The sequence below is a fragment of the Cricetulus griseus genome, chromosome 2 (genome assembly GCF_003668045.3).
Source record: "Cricetulus griseus strain 17A/GY chromosome 2, alternate assembly CriGri-PICRH-1.0, whole genome shotgun sequence".
Taxonomy (NCBI): domain Eukaryota; kingdom Metazoa; phylum Chordata; class Mammalia; order Rodentia; family Cricetidae; genus Cricetulus; species Cricetulus griseus.
Window position 1 is genome coordinate 223,343,354 of NC_048595.1, and position 20,003 is coordinate 223,363,356.

At 37.9% G+C, this 20,003-nt stretch overlaps 1 protein-coding gene across 4 annotated transcripts in view; it reads right to left on the minus strand.

Moving 5' to 3' along the window:
• Positions 1–315: 315 nt before the first annotated feature.
• The window catches only part of Impact (impact RWD domain protein), a 31,131-nt gene continuing 11,443 nt past the window's right edge, over positions 316–20,003 (minus strand). For all 4 annotated transcript variants that reach the window (XM_027404358.2, XM_027404355.2, XM_035440269.1 and 1 more), the window contains 7 exons: positions 18,681–18,763; positions 14,191–14,331; positions 13,380–13,477; positions 10,992–11,065; positions 8,284–8,374; positions 6,715–6,849; positions 316–6,070 (listed from right to left, as the gene is read on the minus strand). In XM_027404358.2, coding sequence (XP_027260159.1) covers positions 6,005–6,070; positions 6,715–6,849; positions 8,284–8,374; positions 10,992–11,065; positions 13,380–13,477; positions 14,191–14,331; positions 18,681–18,763 — 688 coding nt within the window. In that variant the 3' untranslated portion in view covers positions 316–6,004. The remainder of the gene's footprint in view (positions 6,071–6,714; positions 6,850–8,283; positions 8,375–10,991; positions 11,066–13,379; positions 13,478–14,190; positions 14,332–18,680; positions 18,764–20,003) is intronic.

A 20,003-nucleotide genomic window follows, 5' to 3' on the forward strand; every position in this document is an offset into this window, starting at 1 on the left:
TTTTCTCTGTATTACTTTGGAGCCTGTCCTGGAACTCGTTCTGTAGACCAGGCTGACCTTGAACTCACAGAAATCCGCCTGCCTCTGCCTCCCAAGTGCTAGGATTAAAGGTGTACGCCACCACTACCCGGAATTAGTAACTGTTTTGTTATATGTAATTTTACTATGAAATGTAGGCAATGAGGCCACCAAAAGAGATACCATGTAGAGACCAGGAAGACAGGATGTGCCAAGTGTTCTCTGGTAAGATAAGGCCATGTAGAAATACATGGATTATGGGTTAATAATTAAGAGAAAACTAGCCAATAAGCAGCCCTAGCCATCGGCCAACAATTCTATAATTAATACAGTGCTTGTGTGTTTATTTGGAGCTGAAGCAGTTGTGAGACCAACCAGGCAGGACAGAAACCTCCAGCAGCCCATTTGCATTTACCAAATTCAGAGAAATACTTCACTATATATTCTATTTTGGTGAGTCCAAAGTCTTGTACCTAATTTACTTTCTGTCATAACTTGCCTTATCAAAGTATTTTTTAATGTCTCTCAATCTTTTACACTTTACATTTCTCTAGTGAGTTTCCTTTCTGAGTCAGGAAAACTGTAACTATCTAGTCTTCAACTCCCTCAGAGACCTGAGAAGGAAATAATATTAACTATGTAAGCAGGAAGTTTGAGCAATCAGCTTCCAAAAGACGTGAGAAATGACAAAAAATGGCTACCTAGACAGTCACCCAGGGCTACTCTGCAACGTTGGGGCATCCATCTTCAGCCTACAGGCCTAGCATCTCTGACAGACTTTTCTGTGAAGTGGGATTTTCTGAAAGGCTGTCCTGCTTTGTCTTGGCAAGGTTTTGCAGTCCTTTCTTTTGTATTCTTCTTGTCCAATTTGTACAGCATACTATCAGCAGTCAAGGCAAGGGCACTTTCCTGCCCAGTGGCTAACATTTGCCACAAAGAAAGTAAACTCCATGTGGAGTTTCTTCAATGCCCATCATCTTCTCTAAAGCAGATTGGTGCTGCCAGGAACAAACAAGTATCATTGTCACAAAAATACCTATATTATTAAAACATTTTAAATGCCATATTCTGTAGGTCTCTGAAGTGTTTGAAGATGACCTGTCTATCTAAAATATATCTCTAGTTGACCTTGAAAACACACCTAATGTGATTACAGGTTCAATTGTAATAGGTGACTAATTACTCACCTACATTTCCATATTATCTCATATGGTTGGTAATAACTTTCAAGAACTAGAAATTTGCATTACATTGATAATTTGCATTACCTTGAACAAGATTAGAAACATATGTACAATGTCTTAACAAATTAATCTCCAAATTTGTATCAATATACAATATTTATATACAATATACAGAAGGCCAATCTAATGTAAAATATTTAAAACTAGTAGTTACTTTTTATCTTATCATATCTATAATTTTTAGAAGTAGATTCAATAATCTACCTTTTTAATTCTACGACTGTATTCTTTTCAGAATTCTTTTCCGGGATCCCAGCCCCCTTTTGGTGATCCCTTACAGAGTCCAGATAAGGCTCTATAGCTGACAAAATATAACCTAGGGGGCCTGAGAGAAAGAATAGACTCATACACAATTGATCCTCTGAGTGTTTCTTTTTTCCCTAAATCTACCATTGTCACAGACGTCCAAGTAGCTGTTTAGAACATCTATCACTTGGCACTTCCTGTAAGGTTACCGGATATATTAATGGTGGTGGTTCTCTTAAGGCCTTAGCGTGTTCCTTTGTAACCTTAAAATGTAATGCTGAATTTGGTTCTCCATGTAATTCCTCAGTTTGGGTTTGAATATCTCTATAATCTGCTTTAATAAGTTTTTCTAAGGCCTGCATCTTAGCATTCATACCAACCAACACTTTTAGAGATAAACCAAGAATTATCAAAAGGACAACAAAGACTAACAAAAGTGATAACAGTATGTCAATTGCAGTTGATTATCCCTTCATTTAGTTGTTCCATTTTTAAACCATCCATTATATAATCTCTCCATTTTATAGTATTTTTCATTTTAGTGTGGGAAAAAAAATCGCGTTTTTTAACTAATGCCCTCCTTTAAGAATTTCCAATTGACTTACCAAATCCGACGACGATGATGACAGTGAACTGTGAGGTCTGAATTGGAGAATTTGCTTGTGGCCATAAGCTGAGAATGTCAATCAGGAAGAGAGGCTGTGGAAATAGCCTGAAAGTTGCCCCAAGTTTGGGTGGCAGCGTAAGACTGCTTAGAAAAGCTACAATCAAAAAACTGTACACTTGCTCAAAGATTTGAGGAGAAAATCCAGCTCTTCTGGCAGAGACTCAGGCAGGAGGAACTCAAGTGAGAGTCCTGTCTCCAGATCAGGCTTGGGCCTGGGCCAGTGGCCACAAAGAGGCTTTTTTGTGTATTTGTACTCTATCATTGGATGCCAATTGTAACATGATGAATAACAGAGCCAGAGACAGATTTTGAGGTTCAAGCTTCAAGCTGAAGATCAGAAAAGCAAAGCAGCCAGCCACTAGCTCAGAACAAAGGGGAAAGCCTCAAACCGCTCCCAACTTCACTGCTCCTCAGATTCACTCAGACTGCTATGCTTTCCTCAGCATGGCTAGAGACTCTCAGACTGAATGCACCTTTTACACCTCTCAAATCCTGGGATTAAAGGCATGAGCTCTGATTTACTCTCCAGTAGTCCAGGGTGGTTGGTCTTTAACTCGGAGATCCATCTGCCTTTCTCCCGAGTCCTGGGATTAAAGTTGTATGCCACCACCACCTGATCTCTATAGCTTGAGGCTGGCTTTGTTTTCTGAATCCTCAGACATGCTTTAATAAATCACAAAGAATATACGGCCACACATGAAGACTGTGATTGGATCTCCAGCACCCATGGATAATGCCTCAAGTTCAATGATCAGCAGACTAGCCCAACTGATGAGCTCCAGGTTTAGTGACACACCATCTCGAACTTTGACTTCTGGCATAGGCATACACAAATAAAAACCTTTTTAAAGGAAGTATTTATGGCCATGAAGTAGTTTTTACACATGATACCACCAATAACAAAAAATGATGTACAAAAAGAGGAAACACCTGAGGATATATGGCTTGCCTAACATGTACAAAGCCCTGGGTTCTATTCCCAGCAGCTCCAAAAAAGTGGGAGGAAGATGATTCAGGTCTTTGTGAGCAGGCACCACTAAGACAAGGAAGGTGGCTCCATATTAAGGGAAATTGTAAACCTGTATTTAACAAAGGAGTTGTGTCTAGAATGTATTTCCTTAGTTTAGAAATGAAACTCGGGACTTTATGTGACACTATTACTATGGAGGACTGAGTTATAGGTATAAAGGGCTCCTATATTTACACTTTTATGGACATTTTACCAACCACACTGCTTATTTTCCCACTTTTAAAAAAACTGAGCATTTGCTAATTGTAATGAGGATAAAGACAAATGGAGCTAGTCTATGAAGCACTTTGAGAATATATAAACTCTTCATGAAGAATTCTATTTCTACATTTTCCTAATAGGGATATATATAAAAACTTTCATGCAATGAAAAAATATTTGCTTCTAAGAGCTAATATCTGAAGATTAAGAAAACTTGTTGAAAACAACTGGGGGATGAGTTTATGTATTACACTGTACCCGGAAGACAGAATACAATGAGGTCATAAAAAGTTACGCCATAGAAGAATATTTATTGATATGGGAAAATGTTAACAATATACTTCTATATGAAATGTGTAGGATAAAAAACAGTATATATAGTTTAATACCACTTTATGGAAAGAAAAATAGCCATATATACAAAATCATGCATAAGAAAAAAATAAGAACTGTATACACCATTTACGGTTATCTCTTTAGTGGACTGGATATGGTTACAATTTTCCCACTATACTCAACCTGCCCTGCACACAGTATCTGCTTCATCTATTCTGTGATTGGTTTGAAAGAATTTCCTTCCAAAAGCCTGTCTTGCAGGCAAATTCCTTCATGCAGCTACTGCTATGACCATCAAAGTAGATGCTATTTGCTTTTATATACCGGCATGTGAAGAACACTTGAATACAGACAACACCACAACAGACTCTGCTTGGCTATCGAAAGTTAATATTCGGAGAACTAGAAAATTCTCTACATATGATTTTTCTCTATCTTGGTAGAGAAAAGTGTGCTACCATTATTTTGCATTGATGGTAAGTGTGAAATATAATTTCAGGAGTTAGAACTGGAGAGTTTGGGATCTTTCCTCTCACCTGCAGTGAAGAAGGTTAAGGATCTCAACCCACAAAATGTAGTTAGTAATCTTGGAAAACATAACATTTTTTATGTGAAGGAAAATAAGATTAGAGATATTTAAAAAATGTTTTGTCGTCTGTAAGAACTAATACATTTTAGACAAAACACCAGGAAAGAAACCAGTGTGCTGGGAAAATTACTCCTTCTTCCTACAGCATAAGTCTTAATGCTTTTATCGCTTTTCACAGTCTAAAATGTCGAGACTATGAAATTATCTTTAGCAAATAATGTCTAAATTCCGTAATAGTTAATACATAGGATATACTCAGCATTTCATGGAAACAGAGGTAAGTGCTCCAAATACACACATATAGGTCATCCTATAATTCTCAGTAACTTACAACATTAAATAATGTTGAAAATAAGACTTCTATCTCAGAACCCACTCTAGTGTAAAGCTGGCTCCTGGATTCCTATTTAAAATACCAAGTGTGGCTGTGGATCTTTTAGGGTTAAAGGTTAGAGAAAAACATCTGCCCAACCTCAGATGCTCCATGCTCCAGTGCCATCCCAAAGCTGTTTCCTAACTTCTGGTCCCTTCCTTGGGAGGGCAGTCAAACAAGCCTGTTGCTCAACTTACTAACTGTTGGCATCATATCTGAAACATAACAGTGTGCAATTTACCTACATTTTTTTCCTTACAAGTAATATGCAGGTAAAAAATAAATAGACACTGTTAGAACGGGAGATTTGCCAAGAATCTGTGGGGATAGATTTTTTTTCTAATCAGAAGATTTGTCCCTCTATCTCTCAACAAAAATCATAGAACTAAAAGAATCTGGCCAAAAGACAGATGCAAGTGTGCATCAAACTAGTCCCGTTCTACTCTGCATCAGTGGCATTCTTCCACTTTTACCTTATTCTCTAAGTGTCCCCTTAACCACACATGGGGAAGAACACAGAAAGTTTGTTCAGAGACACTGTAAGGTTACATCAACACACTTAAGGAATGGAAGAACTATTGAGACTCAATGCTCACTGTGTTTCATTATAGGAATGAACAAAGGGCAGAGACTTACAAAATCACTTTTTGAAATTTCACAAACACCAATTTGCAACAAAACCGAGTAATTCATGCCACTTGGGCTAGTGAATATGTTAAATTACCACTTTGGCACATAATCACAGATGGATACTCCTGGATTATCACTTAATCTATTAGTCCATGATGAACACTATTAAATGAAAAGCGGCAAACTTGTAAAATCACAATGAAAAGAGTCTCCAAGAACTCAGTCTTCAATGAGCTCCCAATCTTAATATGCTATAGGGAGCAGTAATGCATGGTCATTTAATGGTATAAGAATTTTGTATCACAAGAAATCAGGCATTTATAGTCTTCTGAATATACATCTTCCCTCCCAAACAAAGGCACTCAACACAAACTGAAATAGACAGTTAGCTCAGGTACAATGCCCTGCACCTGTCCCCTTCCAAGTTACATGAAATGGCAACTAAGCTCATATCAGTTTTCCCACACAAGCCTGAAACACATGTGACTATATCCTAAATTCTCTATTTTTTACAAGTGATAGAACCAAAGAAGGAAACATAATGCTGGTGTCCATGATGAACTGGCTGACTTGAGCTGTCAAGTGTACCATCTTTGTGTATTCGTTAACCACTAACTGTGGAATGTGTACAGAATGACTCGATAATTAACCTTTTAAATAGTTTCAAGTATTAATGGTCATTCCTCTTCTTGTCTTTTTTCACTTTCTTCTTTCCCAAAGTCTTAGATGACTCCTCCTGGAAAAGAAACCAGTCAATGCAGCACCTCTACTTCCATGGACAGACAGGACCTCACAGCAAGCATATATCTTTTTTACATGGTGAAGGTTATCTCCAAATGCATCAGCATTGCCTAAAGATACTTGGGTAATGTGTTGCATAGTGTTTTATGACAGGCAAGGCTAGTAAAGAAAAACATTTATGCTAGCATATTTATGCTTGAAAAATCTCAATATTATTTCATCTATATCCATTCTCCCAAGTCTAAATAAATAGCTATAAACATATATAATGCATAAGCAAAACAAACACATCCACAGACATGTCAGGGAAGCACAGATACTCTGGCACAGAATTTTCAGGACTTTACAGTTACCTCAAGAACATCTACTCAGTGTGACAGCTCATATCTTCCTGGACCTCAGTTTAAGGGCGTGGACAGTAGATAGTATTTAGAGGGGTTTCCACGTTTTCTACTATAAACTCTACAGACCAGATCTGTAAAATCAGATTCTCTCATCATTCAGATTAAGGCCTAGGTCTCCAGCTTCCTAGTTCAATAGCTTTACCAACGCAATGCCCATAAAAACACCCATTCTTGATTTTCTTTTGAGTTTCACAGTGATAGCAAACTCATAACTACAGCATCAACAGCTACTCACAGGTGAGCTTGTAAAGTTCCTCTCCACCAGTATGTTCCTGGCACAGTTGTTGATGTGTTTGAAACGATCGGGTCCTAGCAGAATTCCTCCATACCAACGGGATACCACCACCAAGACATTCTTCACATTCAAAATCTGTTATTTTCAGAAGCATAATTACACACAAGTACATATGTACAAATATGAGTTTTAATAAAGAAATGGTCAATATATAAAATGAATAAGGTTGCTAAAACTCAGGGATGAAAAGTTAGGACAAAAGGGAATTTGGAAACTCAATACAGTGCTCTACACCCTCAAACTCTGAACTTTGGAGCCACGGATTACAGTGGAGCGAGAACCAAGAAGGTAGGGCTCCCATTCTTATTGAGTTTTACTAGAAAGCTAAGTTTAGTCAGCCTTCTATCAGCAACAAAAGCAAAAACAAACAAATGAAAACTTGCTCCTGAACAAACTACTGAAGAGAAGAGGACCTTCATGAGTGCCATGGTGACACTTGTCAAGAGCTGCCTTTAAAGGATAGCCACCAGTGGTCAGATCTGGCCCCCATACAACAGAACATTCCTACTCAAGAGAAAGGCCTAGTTCAAAAGCAAACCCCACATACAGAAATAGAAGAAACCTGAGGAAAAAAAAAAGCCCACCCTAAAAACGAATGGACAAATCAATGACCACTAACCAGGTAAAGAAAATCCAGCAGGATGAAAGAGAAACAAATAGATAAATAAAATAAAATGAACCTGGAGAAACTTAAGGCTGTGACCAGTTCAATAAAGAAACTCAATACATACAGACAAAATTTAAAAGCTACTTTGTCTGTAAAAACTGAACAATATTCTTAAGAAAAACAGAATTAGAAAACAGGAAAAAAAATCTAATGCAGGAACTGGAGAGCTGGTTCAGTCAATTGTTAAGAGTACCTGCTGCTCTTGCAAGGACCCAGGTTCGATTCCCAACACCCACATAGCAGCTCAATCATCTGTCTCAAGTTCCAGTGGATCCAATGTCATCTTCTGGCCTCTGCAGGCAGTGCATGCACATGGTACACAGATATAATGAATGTAAAACATCTACATACATAAAATAAATATTTTTTAGAATGAAGGGAAATTATTTCTAATAAGGAAAAGAATACTGCTTAAGAAAATTAAATGCAAGGTTGTCAAAAATACATAAACTTTGGAAAATGGTCAAGACAATGGCTCAGAACATAAAGACAAAAGAGACAAGCAATTTAATTTTTAACAATGAAACATCCTCCATCTACTCCACGTTTCAGCATCTAACTAACAGGGAGTTTCACAAAGACAAGAGAAGAAAGCCACTGCCAGGGAACAAAGGGCAGTTTACCAGAGGAGCAGACAATCCTATGTGTTTCCTGGAAAGCACTCATTTGGTATTAACTGTCTGCACTCTGACCCGGGTCCAGTGGTGAAGATTTCTCCTCAATCAATGTATATGACCAGTGTCTCACATCATTCAAATTCTTCCTGCTTCCTAAGTGGAGCTCTGGTCTGTTGGGAAACTATGGCCTGTAAATGCATATTCAGAGTTGAACTCTACACTGACCTCCATGAGATGAAGAAGACGACCCCCAGCAGCTGTTTCTCCATCATCCTCACAGTCCTGCAAGAAGGTCTGCTTGTCCTCACAGAATATCCTAAAATACATATGGAAGGCTATACTTGGAAGCATCAAAGTATAATGAAATATGTCATATAGTAAATGTTAGTCCTCAATATATAATGTAATCAATATGATCACCTCCATAACTAGCATATTTATCTTAAAAATCCTTCTTGAATTCTGTCTGAGGCATTGCTATGGTTGGCTGGCCACATAAGCTCATCTTCACAATGAGGACACCAGAACCCAGAGGTTTCCCCTCTTTATTAAAGTGCTGCTTTGTGAGAAGAATTTACACATGATTTTCCTTCCATTAGTGTGAAAGCTGTGAGGTACTAAAGAGCCATGATAGAAAGCCATCCACTGAGAATATACTGCATCCAGGCATTATACAATAGAAACTGTAAAGTGACATGTAAGAAATAGACAGCATAATCCTGTCTTCAAAGAGCCTAAGATATAGTGGAAACAACACAAGTACATCAAAGCAGAGGAAGGGCAACATATGTGAATGTTTCATAGTCTTCCTCTCATTTGGTCCAGCTAACAAGTTTTCAATATAGTGCTGGACATTCTGGTATGTGACTGTGATCCCAATACTTGGAAGGTAGAGTAGTATCACTAAAACACCCAAAATAAGGCAACTTTGAGGCCAGTCTAGGCTATATGAGAACCTATCCAAAGGACAATAAATAAATAAAGAAACAAATAAATAAGCAAGAAAACAAAAGGAATACATTATATTTCTATCCAGATACTGTTCAGGGAGCACACACTCATACACATTAATAAATCCTTTTTAGCCGGGCATTGGTGGCACACACCTTTAATCCCAGCACTCCGGAGGCAGAGGCAGGTGGATCTCTGTGAGTTCGAGGCCAGCCTGGTCTCCAGAGCAAGTGCCAGGATAGGCTCCAAAGCTACACAGAGAAACCCTGTCTCAAAAAACCAAAAAAATAAAAAAAATAAATCCTTTTTAAAGATGTAAACCTACTAATAGGAAAAAATTCCTTATGCAAACTGAATCTTTTGAATTTGAAGTTTGGCTAACCTAGGTTTTATAAACATTCAACTGACTTTTAAATTTACACACACACACACACACACACACACACACACACACACACACATTCTGTTTTATAAAATATAAAACAGAGGCTAAACTACATCTTTAAGTTTTACTTCTTTGTATATTTTTAGATGTTCTTTATGCTTTCATTTGCAAATCAGCTAACATTTGCACCCCAAGGCATGCTGTAAAAGCACTCCTAACTAATTATTTATATGAGTATAAATTGTTTTAAAAATAACTTTTGGGAAAATCTGAAATATATATCAAGTTTGAAAAGTATTCCTACTTTTTGATAATTCTACTATAAAACTATTGTCTTCTTTCTAATGTTATCTTCATTTTTTTAAAGGAAGGTGAGGCGCTGGGACGAGAGCTCAGTAAGTAGGAGCTTTCTGAACGAGCATGAGAACCTCAGTCTCAATCACCAGCATCCACATAAAAGGCTGCTGTGCGACGTGTGCCTGAACCCCAGCACTGAGCAGAGCCAAGACCAGGGAATGATGAGGGTGTGCTGGCCAGTTCGTATAGCCAAAAGAGTGAGCTCAGGGTTCAGCAAGAGACCTCACCTCAAAAACTAAGGAAGAGAGCAAACAAGGTACAACACCCAACACTAACCTCTAGCCTCCACATAGGAAAGCACACCCCCACACACGTATGTGCATGTGTACACACAAAGGTGAAGAAACTGAATCTGCTCTGCAGAAATAACGTCATTAATGTTCAAAAATGTCTGCCTGCCAGGCAATGGTGGCAAATTCCTTTAATCCAAGCACTCAGGAGGCAGAGGCAGGTGGATCTCGGCAGAGGCAGGTAGATCTCTGTGAGTTCAAAGGCAGCCTGGTACACAGACCGAGTTCCACGACAGCCAAAGCTACACAGAGAAACCCTATCTTGAAATGCCAGTCCCTCCCCCAAAAGTCTGCCAAACTTGCTTTACAATAGCAGAAATTTGAAAAACTACAATGAAAAAGAAAGGGCGAAATAAATTGTGGTGTGAAACTACAAGTAAGGACATGGAAATAGTTTTTAATGTAGTAACTATAGGAAATATTTTTATTAAATCAAAAAAGTAGGACACAAGTGTTACAAGGAGTAAGCTTCTCAGAGAAAAGACAAGATACACCAAAACACTAGCAAATATAGTTAGCAGTAGCAAATGTCCTCCAGCTATGTTTTTCTCTTAGCAGTTTTTACATATTTCATAGTTCTAATATTATGACAAGAAAATAGTACTATTTTACAGTCATGCATAATTTCCCAAGTACTGTTTATAAATTACATAGACTAAAAACTGTTACGCGGGGCTGGAGAGATGGCTCAGAGGTTAAGAGCACTGACTGCTCTTCCAGAGGTCCTGAGTTCAATTCCCAGCAACCACATGGTGGCTCACAACCATCTGTTATGAGATCTGGTGCCCTCTTCTGGTGTGCAGATATACATGGAAACAGAATGTTGTATACATAATAAATAAATAAGATTAAAAAAAAACTAAGACTAAAACAACAGAGAGAGAGAGAGAGAGAGAGAGAGAGAGAGAGAGAGAGAGAGAGAGAATAAAAAAAATAAAACTGTTACTCACCTGTAGGCATAGATATTGTGGGTGGCACTGGCTACTTTCTTATTCTCATACAATTTGGAAAGAACCATTTTCACCTTAAAAAAAGCAGTAATATAAATAAACAAGTATGACTTTCATTTGCTTTGTAAACTTTTATTTGCTAGAAAAGTAGAATTAAAGTGATTTGATATAAATCGTATACCAAAATAGTCACTTAAAGAATCCCCTACACTCTGAAGTAACCTAATCGGGCAGACATTTTCTGAGCACTAATTACCAATAGATGCTTAGTCTGTATGTCTAAGGCACAATGTATGGAAGTTTATTCCCCATGTAGAGAAATTTTCATGTAAATGCAAGCATTCCAGAAACTAGTTCTGGAATGTCCTGCATGTGCTCACTCTGTGATGGGTATACAGTAACAGCATGCTCCCAATGTTAGAAATCAAAACCATCTCTAGGAATCAAGCATGCTTCACAGGGGAGTCCTGACCCTGCTCTTGTAAGTGGAGCTTTTCTGCATCAAAATGCAAGGGAGAGGAAGAGGCATGAAGAAATTCACTTAGAGGGCAAATGCAAGGAATAGGAGGACTAGATAAATAACAATAAAAAATGTCCAGTCAAAACAAAATTTCAAATCAACAACAGATATATTTCAATATAAATATAAAATAAAGAAAGTATGTCCCATGAATGTCTACTTGAGACTCAGCTTTAACCGGTGTCTTTATTTCCTGTCAGCCCTAAAAGGAAAAAGAAGAGAGGCTAAGGAAATGCTATATGCTACAAGAGTATGAAGAAGTTGCAAGTTGCACCATTAGGAATTAAACACAAGTGGTTTTGTATAGAGTTTAGATTTTTTTTCCCCTTGCAATGGAAATCAGCAAAGACTCTAAGGAGGAGACTGGGTGAAAAAGAGAGTGAGATATGATCAGACCACCACAAACTCAAGAAAAATACTGAAAACAGTCTGAGATGAACTCAGAGAGACCAAGTTTAATCATATACCATGCAATCTGCAGTCATAAGTTACCAGACTCTGGATCAATACAGTAAAATAGGTTAATCATCGTAAAGATGATTTCTGCTCTCCAAGGTCTAAGGGTCTGTGATCATGAAAAGTGGGTCCAGGATGGACAATTCAGAAGAGTGTCCGAGAAGGATCCTAGAGGAGTGTGAGCAAAGGCCAAGGACAGAATGGGACTTGAGAGGAAAATCAGTCAGCTGAATGGGAAAATGGTTCTTTTGAGCACACATCTGGATAGAGGAGAACATCCTGTCCCAAGTCCTGAGAGCATCATCCTTGTAAACAGAATTCCATTCCTAAGAGTCCAGGTGCTTAGAGTGCTGGGGTATAGAGTTCTTGCCTAGATGTGGGAAGTACTGGGTATTGCAAAGAAAAGACAGAGGGAGTAGAGGTTAAAGCAGAAACAGAGTCCAAAGGGAGGAGACTAACCCCCAAAGTGGTGAACAAAGGCACTTTTCCTGTTATTTAACTGTATATGTACAACAGGAACCACCTTGTACATCAATACAGTTAAATTTCTGCTAGATCATAGAATAAAGACAGATCCTACTGGAAAGACATAAGAAAGACAAGGACCTACAAACAGAGGTTTTGAAAAATGAGTTGCCATTTACATCCTTTGGTGGGAATATGGTCGACTAACACCAAGGAAGATTGGCCTTGGCATATTGGCCCAAATGCCCTCCCTCATCAGGCAAGAGTAGAATGTACTTAGATTCACATATTCAGTAGAACAAATAATTCCTTTTGACCAGCTGGTAAGCATCATGGTCGTCTATGGAAATACGAGTTTTTCTTGAAGATTCATTGAAGAATAAGATCCAGTCAGAGATTAAATAGAACCCTTGTGTTGTAACTCAGTGATAGATTGCTTGTCTGTCATATCCTTTGGGATAGGGCCTAGGTCCTCTCCCCTTGTCTAGGATAAGGGAGTATCCCTCTATGTGGAATGGGCTCCCAAAGTCCATTCCTATGCTAGGGATAAATACTGATCTACTAGAAGAGGCCACATAGATTTCCGTGGCCTCCTCACTGACACTCACATTCATGGGGTCAGGATCAATTCCATGCTGGTTTCCCAGCAACTCAGTGAGGCCCTAATGAGGAGATGTTTGAACAAACACAATAACAGATGTTTCTATGATGGCATGAATGAATATGACCTAATTTAATCCTCAACAAAAAAACAAAGTATACGTAATTTTGAGAGCAGAATCAAGCAAATCTCTCATGCTTACAGGAATTTAGGAGTGGGGAAACAAATAAATAATGTTTATCTTATGTGAAACCCTATGAGTGAGATGGAAGGTGTTGTTGCAAAACCATATATTAGAACCGCACTGGTGGAATAGGCCCCAGATGGATAAGACAAAGTCACGTACCTGCTTAGGATTGACTACGGGGGCCACATGTGCCTGAAAAGTGCTCCTTCGGTCTGTAATAGGAACGCCATGATCAATTGGAGGCAATTCTTCTACTTCTATAAAAACAAAGAATTAATTTACCTTTTGTTTTTTAAAAAAAGAAAATCAGCAATAAAGGAAAAGAACTGGGATATAAATAATATTATATGGAAAATATAAGCAAAAGCAGCATAAATAATTGTCTACCAAAATTAAACTTGAAGTAAAATGTTCATAAATTTATTGTAAGAGAAAATAAATGACTTCCACCTGCCATTGCCACTCAGTGAAAGTGGTACAAAGCCAGGACTCAAATCTTGGACTGCCATAGTAGTTTAAGTTGGTATAGCATCTAGTTTTTAAAAGAGTGAAGGGCAAAAACAAAAAAAAAAAATCAGTAAAGGGCTTCTCAGACCAATGACATCACATGCATACACAACTTGTTTCTCCATAAAGGCCAACCTCTAGAGTGGGAAAAATCTCTGACTGGCTTTATATTGTGTGGTTATAATATAATGTCTTCTAATAAAACTGTTCCTACTTCACATAATGGAATTAAATACAACATTACTATATGCAGTCAGTATTCCATAAAACTACAATGATTTCCAGTTGATCCATCTTTTCAACAAGTTTAAAAATCACTAGAACTATGGTAAAGAACCTGTCTTGGCTGCTGCTAACCAAAAGGTTAATAGGAAGGGGACACATTTCAATGTCCACAAGCAAACTAGCACTCCCTCACACGTGAGTCTTTGCTATTTTCTAGGCCTCCCCTAGAGCAACATACCTGGTACTGGTTCGCTGACTTTGCGGGCTCCTTTTTTAGCTGTATTTGCTGGCTGCTTTTTTACAATGGGGCCACGTTCACGTTCACGTTCACGTTCACGTTCAACTGTTTTCTTTTCAGTTTTTTTGTTTACATCTGGATCTATATAAATATAAGATTTATGATTGATCCATGAGGCAAATAAGAAAATACAAAAATCATTGGAATCCTAGCACTTGGGAGGCAGACAAAGGCAGGTAGATCTTGGTGAGTCCCAGGCCAGCTTGGTCTACAAAGCAAGTTCCAAGTCATCTGGGGTGGGGGGTGGAGAAAGAGAGAGACAAAGAGAGACAGACAAAGGAAGGAGGGAGGGAGGGAAGGAGGGAGGGATGGAGGGAGGGACTGGATCTGACCTCTACACATCATTCTTCAACAAAAGTTGAAGTCATGATTTTTTTCATACAACATAATTTTAAGAAATAAATGAAGGATATGAGATCTTTTTTTTTAAACCATGAGATAAAAAATCAGACTGAGAAAGATCTTAATAGGATCTTCTGATGGATACTAAATTTATTAAGTAAAAGTGTAAGAAAGAACAGGAAAGGAAAGAAGTAGCTGGGGGAAGGCACTCCTTATGGCAAGCAAGCCCCTGGTTCAATCCCCAGTACTGAAAACAATAAAGAACCTCAGCACAGCCTTCCAAAACTATAGTCTTGGAAGAAGAAAGCAAGACTATTATGTGAGCTTGGAGGTTTGATGCTAACCTGGATACTGGTCAACACAGCAAAACCCTCTTCCACCAAAAAAAGGAAAAGAAACAAAAAACAATATCCCACACACAAAAAAATGGTATTAACTGCCATGATTAATTTTTTCTCCGTTTTTTAATTTAAATTAGAAATATTGTTTTACATGTCAATCCCAGTTCCTACTCCCTCCTCTCCTCCCCTGCCCCCCACTAACACCCTACCTATCCCATACCATTTTTGCTCCCCAGGGAGGCTGAGACTTTCCAAAGGGAGTCTATAGAGTCTGTCATATCCTTTAGGATAGGGCCTAGGCCCCCTCCCATGTCTCTAGGATGAGGGAGTATCCCTCTATGTGGAATGGGCTCCCAAAGTCCATTCCTACGATAGGGATAAGTACTGGGCCCCATAGATTTCCGTGGCCTCCTCACTGACACCCAAGTTCATGGGGTCTGGATCAGTTCCATGCTGGTTTCCCAGCAATTTAGTGAGACCCTAATGAGGAGATCTTTGAACAAACACAATTACAGATGTTTCTATGAAGGAATATTTTGGATGGGATCAACACTTACATCTACCAATTTTGTCCTCCACCACAATAAGGAGTCTTATCCAAGTTAATGGGAAAAGACAGACCTCCACAAAGAGGACAGTTTCCCAGCAGACTACTTTTGGACATAAACTGCAACATTAAATTACACTGTACTTGTCCTTGCAAATTCCAAACTTACCATCCTCATACTTATACAAGCCAATTCCTCAAAATAAAGCTCTATATACATACAAGCATATACACATTTTTATGAGGTTTGCTTTTCTGGAGAAGCCCAACATACTAACTTTAGGGTGGAGATAGCTGGGAGATATCACTTTAACCAAAGGATCGAGGTAAACATTAACAATCAGGAGGCAAACTGATCCCATGAACTTCCTGGTGTAGTGTCTTGTGTTTTAAAGCAATTAGGAAGCAAACTGAAATCAAGAACTTCTTAGTGCACTGTATACAGTACTGTATACAGTACTCTCACCAAAAACAGCTCACTCCAATCATAAGCACTAACAAGAACAAACCATTAGCATTCCACAAAATAAACAGAAAATTCAGAAGTGTCAAGGTTATAAAAGTCAACAAAAGGGACTGGAGAAGTTGCCACACAAGCATAAGGACCTGAGTTCTATCTCTGGAATCCTTCCCACTGATGGCAAGGCAAAAGCAGGAACATCAGTGAGGTTCACTGTCTAGCAAGTTTAACCTAATTGGTACGCTCCAGGCCAATGAGAGTCTATCTCCTAGGAGACAGAATGCCATTTCTATGGGTAGCACACAAGATTGTCCTCAGGCTCCATGTGTGTATACACATACATGCACCTGCACACAAATCCATATGTATATATACTCTTGCATTTGTTTAAAAGGTTAAGGAAAGACTGAGGAATGGATTACAGTATAGAAGACATCAAACTAATAAATAAATGGAGTGTAGAATTGTGAACAAGGTCCTATAGCAAAAGAAAGGGTGTCAGTGGAAAAACTTGTGAAGCTTGAGTAAGCTCTTTAGTTAACCAAATAGTATTGTGCTGTGATTACATTCCTACTCTAATAATCTAATAATAGATTATTCCATTGTTACACAAGATGATAATATATACCTTGTTATACAAGATGATAGCTGTTTTACTGTTCCTGTTACTTTTCCATGAATTTAAAATAAGGCCTGATTTCTTTTTAAAATTTAAAATGCTGTGTGTACATACTTAAAATTTTAACAATTTTATTCTAGAAAAATAAAATTATACTGAAATAAAAATTAATTACTTGACCAGTAGCTTCCCTGTAGAAGACAATTCTGATGCTATACCCTAATGCCTCACTCTAGTTCTAATATAGTTCTTTAACAAGGCTTTTTTGTTTGTTTTATTTTGTTTTACTTTTTCAAAAAGTTAGATTAGAATGTAATGGGTACAGGATGGTACATATCCTACCACTAAGTTACAATCCTAATCCAAAAACAATTTTAAAAATATACCCACACAAAACTTCTAAAATAAAATTTTAAAGTACTTTTCTTTTGGGGGGGGCGGGGTTTTGAGACAGGGTTTTTCTGTGTAGCTTTGGAGCCTATCCTGGCACTCACTCTGGAGACTAGGCTGGCCTCAAACTCAGAGATCTGCCTGCCTCTGCCTCTGAGCGCTGGGATAAAAGGCATGCGCCACCAAAGCCTGGCAGTACTTTTCAATACAAAATGTAACTTCTAAATCTGAAGAGCCAAGGCTCTTCTCTGCTGAAATGAGTTAAATTTTCCTGAAAGTTGGAAGTTCAGGAGCTCTCAATGTGAACTGGTAACATGCTCGATTTCTACAGCTATTCTAAATCTATGCAACAAGCTGGCAATGTTCGCTTGGCTTTGAGAACTTTCAAAGACTTACCCTTTTTCATAAGCTTTGAATGCTGTAAAATCAGGACATGGATCCAAAAGTCAAAGAAAACACTATCCACTACTCTGTGAGTTTTAACACAGCAGTGAAAGTATTTCTTTTACAGAAAAATGGTAAAAGTGATCTGAAAACACACATACTGTTATCAACTTTAAACATACAAAATAATTACTTCTCTGTAAATAACCCTCTTTAAAAAATTCTAAGTAAGCACAGGATTCTTTATAATTCTTTCCCCAACACAGAAAGTAATTATCCCAGTGGTGACAATAAAAAGCAATTTAGAGAAACTACCAAGCTAAATGGGAAATGGAATTTCTCTTTCTCTCCCAAAGCCTTTGTGATGAGTAAAAGCAAAGTAAAGGGGATGGAAGTCCATGCTGTCCTCTGTCTACTCAGCAGTTCAATAAAGGCTGATAATGAAGCAGTGTTTTAATTTCTAAGAAAGGTGAATAATTATGGTGTGTGAATTGTATATCATTTTGAAAGTCTAATTTACTAATATTACTTAAAATATTTCAGAGTTCTTTTCTGATGAACACTAGATTTGTTTAAGACTAATATCCAATTTATATATCCAAACATGAGGAATTCTACAAAGTTCTTGATACTTTGATGGCATTCAAGCAGAACATATTTTAAATTCAAGTTCTTGCCCCACAAAATTCTTCTACATTCTAAGAGTATAATCCACAGCGAAACAGTATAGAAAGAAATTACTATAGCTACATGGGTAAATGAACTCTCACAAGAAATCCATAAACCTTGCAGGACATTGTGTCAACATGCCTTCAATCCCAGTACACAGGAAGCAGAGGGAGGCAGATCTCTTGAGTTCAAGGGCAGCCTGGTTTACAGAGCAAGTTCCAGGAAAGCCAGGGCTACACAGAGAAACTCTAGAGAGAGAAAGGCAGAGAGGGAGGAGGGGAGAGGGGGGAGGGAGGGAGGGAGGGAGGGATGGAAGGAAGGAAGGAAGGAAGGAAGGAAGGAAGGAAGGAAGGAAGGAAGGAAGGAAGGAAAGAAAGAAGGAAGGAGACAGAAAGAAACCACAAAGCAAAATATAGGTTTTTATGTATAATTTCAATCATAACATCCATATAAAAATTTAACTACACCAGGCTGGGCGGTGGTGGTGCACATCTTTAATCCCAGCACTCCAGAGGCAGAGGCAGGCAGATCTCTGTGAGTTTGAGACCAGCTTGGTCTACCAAGAGCTAGTTCCAGGACAGCCTCCAAAGCCACAGAAAAACTCTGTCTCGAAAAGAAAAAAAAAATGTAACTACTCCAAATTACAAGACAAAAAAAAAAAAAATCACTCAGTCTTACCTGGCTCTGTTTGAGATTTCTGTATGAGAACATCTCTTATTTTCTCCACCCACAGGTAAAGAATACTTTCACCAATATTCTGTCTAAAAAAATTAGGGGTAAAAATCATTACTTCAAAAATTTATCTTCTTAAATTCAAAAAAATTATTTATACTTATAACCTAAGACATTATAATAAAATCCAACATGCCTTTCCAAATATGTAACACATAGAATTTACCAACACTTCTGAGTAATATGTGTTGCATATACCAACATTAAAGATTCCAAATGGCTCTAATATTAATAAACTTTGCTTAAAACTTAAATTATGGAGAACAATTACATCCAAAGAAGGGACAGAAAATTTCTAAATCCCAAGTACACAAATGAGATATATATAGACATGATTTGTTTCTATCCATGGGTGGTTTTGGGATTTGTGTCCAACAACCACTAGCTTTTCTCAACTCTGAACAATTCAATCTACTTGTTTGACACACAAATCCTTCAACAAGGCTTATACAGAATATTTCGGGACTCTCAGGAATTTAGTTTAAAGGAGCTAAAAGACATGTAACTCAAGAGTTTTATATCTATAACATTCTTTTTACAAACTAGTCTGCTCCATAATTGATTCATTTTGGCTTCAAATGTTTCGCTGCCTCAGATAATTAAATTCATCTCAAATCACTGAGACTAAGAATGTGTTTTGAGTTTTAAAATTAAATGATAGGACATGAATAAAAGAAAGACCAAGTATCTAGTTTTTAGGGAGTGATGAGAACTATGTCAGCTTTGGTGTGTCTTTAAAGAAATGTCCCAACCAATCATAGTAGATTCTTACTGCTTTCCTTTAACTCCCCTCAAAATAATCATCCCTCTTTATTACCCTCCTCTGTATCCACCAAGGGAAACCGTCAAAATAAGCACTTTACAAACAGTTCCAGACTGTCAAACCCACCCATCTCATTGGTGTATAACTCCTTGCACTAAAATGGTATTTGCCGCAACCCTTTGTAAGTTTTATTTGTAGAAAACATAGATGCCAACTAGAAAGGTCTTTAAAGACAGAGAATTTTTTTTAAACAATATCCACTTTTCTTCTCTGGGCAGTGCAAGATCCAATGAATTAAGTATACAGTAAGTCCTGAGGACATTATATACACCAACACAAAACTGTCCAAAAATAGCGTCATGATTTCCCCATTATAGAGATAAGGAAACAAATTTACAGAAATCAGCTTGTCCAACAGCTTTGCCAGCAATTAAGAAGGCCCAAGCTAAAATAAGAACTGAGAATTGAGGTTTAAAGCTTAAGTCAACTGCATTTTGCTCCCCTAT